The 12,054-nt window shown below is 39.4% G+C and overlaps 2 protein-coding genes across 2 annotated transcripts; both read left to right on the plus strand.

Moving 5' to 3' along the window:
* Positions 1-2,142: 2,142 nt before the first annotated feature.
* Positions 2,143-4,096, plus strand: LOC127633889 (gamma-crystallin M2-like). Its single transcript, XM_052113264.1, has 3 exons — positions 2,143-2,259; positions 2,778-3,020; positions 3,542-4,096. The coding sequence occupies exons 1-3, from the start codon at positions 2,251-2,253 to the stop codon at positions 3,818-3,820; spliced, it is 531 nt and encodes a 176-aa protein (XP_051969224.1). The 5' UTR covers positions 2,143-2,250; the 3' UTR covers positions 3,821-4,096.
* A 316-nt stretch (positions 4,097-4,412) lies between these two features.
* On the plus strand, positions 4,413-6,492 carry LOC127633888 (gamma-crystallin S-1-like). Its single transcript, XM_052113263.1, has 3 exons — positions 4,413-4,518; positions 5,356-5,598; positions 5,912-6,492. Exons 1-3 carry the CDS (start codon positions 4,480-4,482, stop codon positions 6,185-6,187), a joined length of 558 nt encoding a protein of 185 aa, XP_051969223.1. The 5' UTR covers positions 4,413-4,479; the 3' UTR covers positions 6,188-6,492.
* The last annotated feature ends 5,562 nt before the right edge of the window (positions 6,493-12,054 follow it).

Below are 12,054 nucleotides of genomic sequence, written 5' to 3' on the forward strand. Positions count from 1 at the left end.
GGGGACTCATGTACATTGGTACTAAACTATAGAAGAGACACATGTTTATATAGGCTATAACTCATTGATGTCTGAGGATCAATATTAGGCAATTTTAAAAGAAATCTGACACATTAATAATGCGTGTGACTGTCAGCTCAAGCCATTGTTAGATCAGAAACAAAGCTACAACTTCTCTCACTCTCTGAGCTGAACTATTTTAATACAATGCCAAAGTGGATATCAAAGAACAGTGTGGCTATTGTTTTACAAAAGCTGTCTTTCTCCAGAGTAAAATAAGCAAAGAGCATGAAAAAATACAACAAAACAGAGCATTGCTCCTCATCTTGATGAAAGGAGAGATGAGAGCAGTGAAGATCAGCTTTGAAAAAATAAAAACAAGGGCAACTCTCTTTGCCCCCCCTCAGCTGAAGGGTTTGCTCACATGCCAAAGTCTACTGTCCTGGAGTAGAAAAAACCCATCACACAATAACACAAACTCATATACACACACATATGGCCCACCTCAATACAGCCATATCAAGGCCTTGCATCAGAGCAGGTCTTCAGGCTATGGCAGCAAAAGAAGGCAACATATTGTCGGAGGTTATGTCAACACATTCCAGAACAATCAATAGTGTCAGAAGCGCTTAAATGAGTATGCCTGAACCTGCGCTCGGCAGGCAAAAGAGAGACCAGATGTACTATAATGTGCACTTTGATGAAATCACTCCCAAATGCTCTAAGATACGTTATTTATTTTTATGTTTAAAAAATAAATAATTCAATGAAAATTTCCAGATCAACTGCTTGACAAAATGTGTCAGTTTTCCTTTCTAAACAGAACGTGACACGTGTGTTTCCATGCAATTGCATATTTGATGGTGACATCAAAAAATGGCTATAGAGAACAATTTCTGCCATACAGGGATTTTAGAATCCTGTGATGAAAAGTTCTTAACAAATTCTGAAATAGCTGTGCACTTCATATGTAAAAGAAAGGGGAAAACAAGCTATAACGTTAAGAATCGTTAAAGTCTTAAGAGTCATTGAAATAATTTCAACAATAAATATAAATATTTGGGCCATGGAAACCATTTTGTTGTAAAGAGAAAAAATACACCTTTAAAAAAAAAGGACCCCTGTTAGATGCTCATGACTGTGTGTGGAGTTTAAAAAAAATCATACATTGACTATTATGAAAAGGCACATTTTGTTTAAGTGAAAAGAACACATTGATATTCATAACTCAAATCCATGATATATTGTTTTTATTATATATTTTTACCTTAAAAAGATAGTTTAAAAAAAATTTAAATTAAGGATTCTGGGCCATGGAGATTGTGTTAGGATCCATGTGCAGGAAGTTTATTAAAAGAGACAAAAGTAAACAATCCAAAACAGCAGGCAGAGAGATGTGGCAATACTTCACACAGAACAATGGAACTGCATCGCTGTATATACCTGTGGTAAACAGGAAATGAGCAGTGAAGAAATGGGTGAAGATCAGTATTCGGGAGAGGGCTCCCTATGTTGGTTGGCAGGATGGGTAACAACCTCAGATGTTACAGATGGTTACACCACTTGCCTTTTTTTTGTTAGTTTTTTTGCAAAAAGTGCTACAAATGTTTTTCAAAAATGTAAGAAACAACACGGGCACAAAGACACAAACTTGACACACATATAAAATAGATTTTTCAATATTTAAATTTTTTTATCATCACAGGCAACCATGTCAATGGCCAGGCAATTCATTGGTCAAAAACGTGTGTGAACTGTACATAGTGGGGAATTTTAATTTCTAAAAGGTCAAGAAGAGATTGTTTAAGATGTTACCTAAACTGGCCTTCGATTTGAATCAAACAAAAAATTGTGAATTCTCTTAAAATTGTTTACATGCCATTTTTACTACACATTGTGTCATACACAGAAAGGCCCGTTAGAATGCCTCCTGATTCTTTTGTGGTCCGTTGTGAAAAGAGCACATCACCAGGTCATGGGTGAATAAGGCTTGGTGTGTTGGTAAGGCTCATGAGGTGAGGAGAATTTGTAAAGGTAAACTCTAGCATTGGAAAATAATGGGAGTGTGGCTTTAGTTGTCTTTAGAGACATGAATAATGAGAAAGGTCTGTGACGTTGTAAAAGGTAAACTCTAGTCTCTGTGACGTTCCTTTGGCAGAAGTGTGCAAACATCTGTAGAAGAGTATAAAAGCTCCACCAGGTCCTCTATGGCAGTACGGCATATTGGCGTGGACATACTGCTCTGTAATCATGGGAAAGGTAGGCACTGGCCGGAGTACACTAAAGTTAGAATGACACCAGCTGTTTCAAATGGATGTTATATATATATGTATATATATTGTATGTTCTTCACGTTGGCTAGAGACAGTGACCCAGTGAAAATAGAGTCAGAAGTTCTTCAGAGAATATGAGTGTGCAAACACATCTCAAATTATATAAGGATGTTGTGATTCTCTAGAATAATACCTAGGACTTCTCTCTGATCTATAGATGTTCAGGAAACCTTCCTTGGAGGCTTAGCTAGTGCGCTGTCCATGAAGTAGCTGTATATGATACTCTCTCACTCAAATTACTGGTTTGAAAATTGAACTTGCAGAGACACATTTTTACTAAGCTAAAAGAGTCATTCAAATGTTCATCAATATGAAGCTTGCAACTTACACCATATTACACAGGAAAGTCATTTGTCACTTACATTACCTGGATTATTCCACCGTTTGCTAAAATCTTATCTGCCTAATAATAGTTTTGATTATACTGACTCTCTCTTTTGACAGATCATCTTTTACGAAGGTCGCAACTTCCAGGGCCGCTCTTATGAGTGCTCTGCAGACTGCTTTGACACCTACAGGCACTTCAACTTCTGCAACTCCATCAGGGTCATGGGGGGTCATTGGGTGGCCTACGAGAAGCCCAACTATATGGGATATCAGTACATCCTGGGCCGTGGGGAGTACCCTGACTTTAATCACTGGATGGGCTTCAACAGTTGTATCAGATCTTGTCAGATGTTCCCCCCAGTAAGTCACTCAAACTGATGGGTTTTATTCCAAACAGTTTGACATCTTAAAAAAAAAAAAAAAGCAACATCAATCAATCCCTTTGTAGTAATTCATAAATTATGTGTGTGTGTGGGGTGGGGGGGTCAGGTTCACAGGTCCACTAGGAGATTTAGTTATTTGAAATGGAGCAAGACACACTCCGGTGACTGCACAGTTCATCATAATTCTATTCATCTGTTTTTGGCTGTGGAAAAATCATCCCACTGTCACTAGAGTTTGTTCAACCAAAATTAATAAACGTCTAATTGAAAATCTTTGAAAGTTGCATGTTTACAGCAGAAAGTCATTTTCAAAGGCTTCTGGTCTCAACAGCAACATCAAGAATTCAAAGCTTCAGTTTTGCCCCATAATATTCTGACAACTGCTTTCTCTAATGTCCGGAGCGTTTGTCACTCAAATGTTCGGAATGGTTGTCCCTATAATGCCCTGATTAGCAGTTTCTCAAGCCCTTACACCTATTTTTTCTCCCAACACAACAGTACAGAGGAGCCTACCGCATGAGAATCTACAACAGGCCTGAAATGTACGGACACATGATGGAGTTCACAGACGACTGCCCCAACGTATATGACCGTTTCGGCCACCACGGCATCTACTCCTCTAATGTTATGGAGGGCTTCTGGATCTTTTACGAGCACCCCAACTACAGAGGCCGTCAGTTTTTCCTGAGGCCTGGAGAGTACAGAGCTTGTGGAGACTGGGGTTGCATGAATCCTATGATTGGTTCCTTCAGAAGAATGAGGAGCAGTTTAGTGTAAACAGAGTCTTTTTTTTAACACCTTTAAAGACTTTTAAACGAAATAAATTGATTCTCTTTTATTCATTCCACTGTCAATTGTTTGGTTACAAAGGAAAATGAAAAGGTTTGCTCAGCTTGCCTGTTGTTTTCAGAGTTAGAATCCACTGATCCTCTGCCCAATAAACATGAAAATAAAGACTACATCAGTTCCAAACAAAATCGAACTTTACACATCTGACTTCATTGAAGAATTTATTTTTTGTCTGATTCCAGAACAAAAAAGAAATAAATTTTGCCCCCTTTGAGTGAACAATTCCAATTGCATCTCATATTCATAAATTCATATCTCAACTTGAAAACAAACTGCTTAATATTACTATTTGATCTTCATCTGTGTATTCTGTCCATTCACTGCATATACACGTAAAACGCTGGAGCAACTAAAAGCAGAGTTTGCAACTTTTTTTGTCAAGCACTGAAAAGAGCAATGGTGCTATCTTTGGAGAGAGAACAAAACAAAAAAAAAAGGCTTGCAATGACACAAAGGGGGGCGAACACTGCCAGGTCTACAGTTGCATACACTCTATAGAACACATTGTGCTGACAAGACAGAGTTTTGTGAGTCACACACAAAGCCCTGATCCATGCTGGTTCTATAAAGAGGTCCTTGACTCAGAAATGGTTTGGTCTGCTCAGAGAACAGTCATAATGGGCAAGGTAAGTGACCAAATTATATGGTATCTGTAAATTAATTTATACAGGAGTTAGGATATACCACTCTATTACTTTAATGCACACTTTAAACTCCTCAAAATAGTGAGTGAAGAATATATAGATCAGATGTAAAACTTTAAAAGTCATGCAAGAAACTAAAACTGCAGATTTGTGGGCATCAAAATTCTAATAACATGCATGTATTCTGGCAATCAGCTATGGACAAAATAATGGACTGCAATGTGAGTACAGTGGAAGTTTTCAATGAATTTCAGCTTTGGTTAAAATAAGATCCTTGAAATACAGTGGTCTACACTGCATTCTCTTTTGAATACATAATAGTCTGTAATAAAATCTCATAGTGCCCATTCATCTCACAATGTTCAAATGTTTACATCAACGAAAATGTTCATGTCAACTCAACATAGACATTTAAGGGCCAAGGGCCAAATAAATGCTTTTAACCTAAAAGGTAGTCCAGTTGAATTAATTTAGTGTTTAAAAAACAAATCTGTATCAGTGTATTTCACATACAATGAGTGTGTGTGTGTGTGTGTGTGTGTGTGTGTGTGTGTGTGTGTGTGTGTGTGTGTGTGTGTGTGTGTGTGTGTGTGTGTGTGTGACAGAGAACAGAATGTGTTGTCATGCTGAGGGCACAATTTTAACTGACAGACCTTAAAAAATTGGCACTAAATTTGAAAACACTAATATTTAAATGAACAATCCAGCTTCCAGAAATAATCTTCAAAATGATTTCATTTTCAAGTAAAAAGATACTGAAAAGTAAACTATGGTTTCCCTGTTTTCTTTTTTCTTTCCTTCATTGTAACCATCCAACAGATTACTTTCTTTGAAGACAAAAACTTCCAGGGCCGTCAATATGAGTGCCCTGGAGACTGTGCTGACATGCAGTCCCACTTTTCTCGTTGCAACTCTATCCGTGTAGAGAGTGGATGCTGGGTGGCCTACGAGAAGCGCAACTATGCAGGATACCAGTACATGCTGTCCAAGGGTGAATACCCTGATTTCCAGCACTGGGCTGGCTTCAATGACTGCATTCGTTCCTGCCGCATGGTTCCTGCTGTGAGTGTTTGACTGTGTAGTTTTAAAAAGTAAATTTTAAGTCATTGGGATGAACAAAATCCCCACCACTAATGTTCAGCTGGTCTAGCAGGTCTCCCAGTCTGGTCAAACTGGTCTGACCTCCTACAGTAACAAATGCCCAAAACCCTCTAAAGCCAGCAAAGCATACAAGCCTTATCAGATTGTTGAAGCTGGGAGACCAACTTACCACCATTGGCTAGTTTAAGCAGTTTTTCAAAATTACAATATTCTCTTTACATAAACAGGTTAAACATAAGAGCTTATAATATAAGTCTGATTGATTCTTCCTCAGTACACTGGAAACTACAGGATGAAGATCTTTGAGCGCTCAGATTTTGGTGGTCAGGCAATGGAGCTGAATGAAGACTGCCCTGATCTGCGCCAGCGATTCCACAATGGCGATATCTCTTCAGCCAATGTCATGGAGGGCTACTGGATCCTCCATGAACACCCCAATTACACTGGCCGCCAGTTCTTCCTGCGCCCCGGTGAATACAGGAGGCACGTTGAGTGGGGCAGTCCAAGTCCAACCATGGGCTCCCTGCGACGTGTGACTGACCTCAACTGAAGATCTAAATAATGCAACCACTTAGTGGAACCCTCTCCTAATGTGTCAACAGCACTTCCTGTCCATGCAACGACGATGTCTGACCTTCAGTCACCTTAGGAGGACAAGGTCTGTGGATCCGTTGTGTTGAATGTATTTGTGATGCTTGCTATGATCAGGCACTGTATCCAAGTGCCTGTTTAACCTCGCTTAAGCAGTGATATCTGTCTCCTTTAGCAATGTTGACCGAGCAAACTGTGTATTTTATCAGTCCCCTTCCCTTCCAAATGGAAATAAAGGAAAACTTGATTAAAATCAAACAAATTACTTTTGTTGAATTGTGTTTCACAATTACATTATGTTGTACGAGATCCACTGGGAGCTAAACTATGCAACAGAGAGTTTCTTATACATATACTATGCAGTATAGTCCAGTGTATGGCCTTGATCTGGCATGGCATCATCTTGTGCCAAGAAACAAAATACAATTATTAAGGAAACGAAGGGCTTGTTCTTTGAACCAAGTTATTAAAGAACAAAAAAAGGGTATCTAAGGATGCAAGAGCAGAAGTCTTTATCAGATCACATGGGGTGTAGCAGGCGCTTAGGGACCATGAAAGAGGCCCATATTAGCAGCACATCATAGGCCAGTGCAGACTCAAATAGGAAAAGTCAAAGTGGCCTGGTCTTAGCCCCGAGCATACAGCTCTCTCAGAACACAATATAAAACCAAGTCCATATCTCAGCTAATGCATATTTCATAAGGTATGGTTACTGAGCCATTACAGAGATAAATATCAATTATTAAAATTGTTAATTAGAACCCCGTAATTGGTAAAGATACAAATGAATAAGTAACTTTGACGATTAATTATTGATTTGGAAAAAAAAAAAAAAAAACATTAATCTCTGCAGGGATTCTGCATTTGAGTCTCTAAAGATCAAGGAAAAAAAATGAAATATGAGTTTTGGCCCCAAGTAATGTTCAATTAAAGCGGTACTGACTTGGCTGAGAAAGTCTGATGGTTTGACATGAGAACAGTTCTTTTAATTTTCACATCCATGTGCCCTAGGCTCTCAAGTTTGGCATTGACATGATACTTCACCTCAAGTTTCTAGCCTTTACCAGGTTGATAATACAAAGAAAAACTTTATATAGCAGTCATAATTTCTGCAGAACAAAATAAAACGGTCTTCACAAAATACTTCTGAAAGCTCTACTTACATGTTTAAAGGTGCAGGGTCAAAGCAAAGGGCAAAATAAATGTAACATTACAAGAGATCTCACACTTTCACTCTTACAAACTTACACAAGTTTACATTACCCTTTCAGGAGATGTAAGATATTTAGTATATTTTTTTCTTTAATAAGACAATAAAAATTGTGGGTTTTTCAATTGCTCCATAACAGATATTTTATGTAAATGTAAGCATTACCCCTATATTTAACTAGTATCCTCCATAAAGAAAATCAAAGTGCTCAGTTCTGGTAACTTTGGGAGCAGCATTCTTTCGATTCAATGCATGCAGCATTGAGTGAGCTGTCCATCTCAGTTTAAAGGGATAGTTCACCCAAAAATGACAATTCTTTCATCATACTCGATGCGATTGGGATCATGCTATCCCAAATGTGCATGACTTTCTTTCTTCTGATGAACACAAATTTAGGGAATTAGGTTCACACAATACACGTGAAAGCTGAACCTGCTGGGCCTGGACACCTCCCTCTGCAAATGGATCCTGGACTTCCTGACTGGGAGACCTCAGTCAGTCCGGATCGGGAACAGCATCTCCACCACCACCACACTGAGCACTGGGGCCCCCCAGGGCTGTGTGCTCAGTCCACTGCTGTTCACTCTGCTGACTCACGACTGTGCAGCAATGCACAGCTCGAACCACATCATCAAGTTCGTCGATGACATGACCGTGGTGGGTCTCATCAGCAAGAACGACGAGTCAGCATACAGAGAGGAGGTGCAGCGGCTGACGAACTGGTGTAGAGCCAACAACCTGTCCCTGAATGTCGACAAAACAAAAGAGATGGTTGTTGACTTTAGGAGAGCACAAGGTGAACACACTCCGCTGAACATCGACGGCTCCTCTTTGGAGATCGTCAAGAGCACCAAATTCCTTGGTGTTCACCTGGCGGAGAACCTCACCTGGTCCCTCAACACCAGCTCTATCACCAAGAAAGCCCAGCAGCGTCTATAGTTTCTTCGAAGGCTGAGGAAAGCACATCTCCCACCCCCCATCCTCACTACATTCTATAGAGGGACTATTGAGAGCATCTTGAGCAGCTGCATCACTGCCTGGTTTGGGACTTGCACCGTTTCGGACCGCAAAGCCCTGCAGAGGATAGTGAGGACAGCTGAGAAGATCACTGGGGTCTCTCTTCCCTCCATCAAAGACATTTACAAAAAACACTGTATCCGCAAAGCAACCAGCATTGTGGACGACCCCACACACCCCTCACACAAACTCTTTACCCTCCTGCCGTCTGGCAAGAGGTACCGTAGCATTCGGGCCCTCACGGCCAGACTGTGTAACAGCTTCTTCCCCCAAACCATCAGACTGCTCAATACTCAGAGACTGGTTTGACACACACACACACGTGTCCTGAGTTGCACTTTAATTACTGTCACTTTATAACTGTCTGCTACCTCAATAACTGCTATGTGCATAGAACACTATCTCATAGTATGTTATGTTTACGTTTTTTGCACTACTGAGTACTGGTCGGCGCTGCACTGTGTCTATTGTCCTGTTCATTGTCAGTAATTTGTTGTACTGTCCCGTACTTTGCACATGTTTGCACGTGCACTTTATATAGGTATATATATATATATATATATATATATATATATATATATATATATATATATATATATATATATATATATATAGGTATTTTATATAGGTATTTCATTTTGTTGTGTTGTCTCATGTGGTCCTGTGTTGGTCCTTTGTTGTTTTTATGTAGCACCATGGTCCTGGAGGAACGTTGTCTCGTTTTGCTGTGTACTGTACTAACTGTATATGGTTGAAACAATAATAAAAACCACTTGACTTGACTTGACTTGAATGGGTACATTTTGAAGCTCCAAAAGCACATAAAGGCAGCTTAAAAGTAACTCATAAAACGGCATTGGTAAATCTATCTTATCAGAAGTTACATGATAGGCAAGGGTGAGAAACAGATACATTTGAAGTCCTTTTTTACTATAATTCTTCACTTTCACATTCTTCTTGTGATTTTGGCGATTTGCATTCTTTGTGCATATCACCACCTGATGGGCAGGAAGGAGAGTTTATAGTAATAAATTACTTGAATATCAAACTGTTTCTCACCCACACCTTTCATATCACTTCTGAAGATATAGATTTAACCCCTGCCGTCACGTGGATTGCTTTATGCTGCCTCTATGTGCTTTTTGGAGCTTTCAAATTTTGGTACCCATTCACTTGTATTGTCTGGACCTACAGAGCTGAAATATTTTTCTGAAAATCTTAATTTGTGTTCTGCAGAAGAAAGAAAGTCAAACATATCTGAGATGGCATGAAAGTGAGAGAATGATGAGCTAATTTAAAATTTTGGGGGTGAACTATTCCTTTAATCTCATTGTGAACAAATTCAGAATGGACTTAAGCCTAAAGTATACTTCGCCTGTCCACATTCCGTGACGGACCTCACATTCCACGTGGCGTAATTTTAGTTATGAGTGTCCGCGGATGTCCGCGCTCAGTGTCGGCGTGCAGCCAGATTTTTTGGTCCATGCGGACTGTTCGCGGAAAAACGCGCATGCGCAAGTTTTACTGTTGAGATAGTGTCCACTAGATGGCAATAGGCACAGTTGGGCTGTACTGTCAAGCAGTAGTCAAAGAACATATCCTTATTCATAGCTTTGTTTTGATTCCTGCTTCTTCGGCCCTGTCCCAAATGGCGCACTGCATGCGGACTTTCGGTCTCGTGGACTTAAATTGCGCGTGCTCGCTGAGTCTACGAGTCCGTAGGCCGTCCCATTTAGCATTTTAACGCTCTGAAGTGTGCTCAGCAGCGCCCCTTTGTACCCTTGAAGCGGTCTTCCGCGAAGCCCGCATAGATCCAGGCTTCACGCACTTCAAGTACCCAGGAGTCCTTGCGAAAGGCCAATCAGACAACTGGTGTGAAGAGCGCTTTCGCTCACAGACACAGACAATTGATAACATGGCTGAGAAGAAAACATTTAAGTGTAAGTATCATTATGGTTTTTATGACTGTGTACATTTTACCAGTTGTTACCTACAGTTTATACAAACATTATGGTCATCGACCAGTGGTTGATGTCTCAAACATAGTAATAGCGCGCTGAATAACAGGCTGATCGCATAACGATTCATTATATAGAACCGAATGGCAGGGCTTTACTGAGTCATATGTAAGTGAAGTATGGATATTTAAACCTGTAAATTAAAAACGACATAAAAAAAACAAGGTACACATAAAAACTATATATATATATATATATATATATATATATATATATATATATATATATATATATATATATATATATATATAATTAAAGAAAAAGAAAATTAAACAGTAAATCAAATAATAATGACTTAATGCATTAACGACTTTTGACAAGTTATATGTTTATCTACAAAGTCAATAACATTTACTTGCTTACCCTTTCCTCCGTGCATAACATCAGCATTTGTATGCATGAAAAATAATCTTGTCTTCTACGAGGTCTGAGCGTATAAATGTGATTTCTCTGCATGGCAAGCCATCTCGCAAACACAATAGTAAAAACAACAATAGGCAGCATATTTCCCCGAACCGAACCTGCAGCTCCTGTCCAACAATAACCACGCTTCACGATCGAGTCTGTCCCAAAAATACTTCTCAATGCGCCCTTGTGGACTTGCGCGAGGGGCCCTATAAGTCTGCACTACATGACGTCACCGAAGTGTGGACTCTGAGGAAGTCCACAAGTCCGGAGTGTGCCATTTGGTACAGGGCCTTCTAATGGTGGTCACTAATCAGTTTTTGTTCTTCTTTGTCCTTCAGATCGGATGTCCTATAAATGACACGACTCGGTGCTGCCCTCTAACGTCTAGTAGCGTATAATAAAGCAATTGTACTGCGCATGTGTCGAACTCGTCCATTCGCGCTTATCATGTATACTTTCAAAACTGTGTGTACACAACTGTGCGTGAGATGGAACGTAACGTGTAAATTTAAGTATACCTGGGCCTTTAAAAATAGTTTCATTCGCAATTCGGGCATATATTTCTGATTCTAAAAGGCCAACAGAAAATATGAGGAACACAACATGATTGCTTATAAAAAAATTGTTTTGGGGTCGCTACGGAGATCTTCGAACAGGACAAGTTGTTAACATTGTTATTATTTTGTCTTGTGCAATATACTCTATGTAAAAATCGGTTGTCAAAAAGATCTTTCTCAGATTCTGCAAGTGAACAGTATGTAAAGTTATGAGCAGAATCCATTGATAACATTATCATTTGAGATTTGTAACATCTTTCATCTGAAACAGACATTGATCATAGATCTCAGATGCAGAAAAGTTGGAACACAATAAATTTTTTCCCTTCATCTCTGGGTATTTTGTTTTTTGATGAAGTCAAACGTAAACAGCACATTTGGGAAAATACAAAGAATTCATCAGTCAAAAGGCAGTAGAACTTTAACAGTAAGCCCTTTCTTCCCACAGTCCCTTTCCATATAGCTCCTTAATTAATCCTCTGTAGTATTGTTTTCACTCTTCCATTACCCACTTTAGTGCTTGGAAAATCTTCCTCCCTACAGAGAGGCCTCTTGATGTTTCCCATACTTAAAGTTCAAAATGGCCACAAAAACGTTTCAGCTTCCTAATTTTCCC

The sequence above is a fragment of the Xyrauchen texanus genome, chromosome 40 (genome assembly GCF_025860055.1).
Source record: "Xyrauchen texanus isolate HMW12.3.18 chromosome 40, RBS_HiC_50CHRs, whole genome shotgun sequence".
Classification (NCBI taxonomy): Eukaryota; Metazoa; Chordata; class Actinopteri; order Cypriniformes; family Catostomidae; genus Xyrauchen; species Xyrauchen texanus.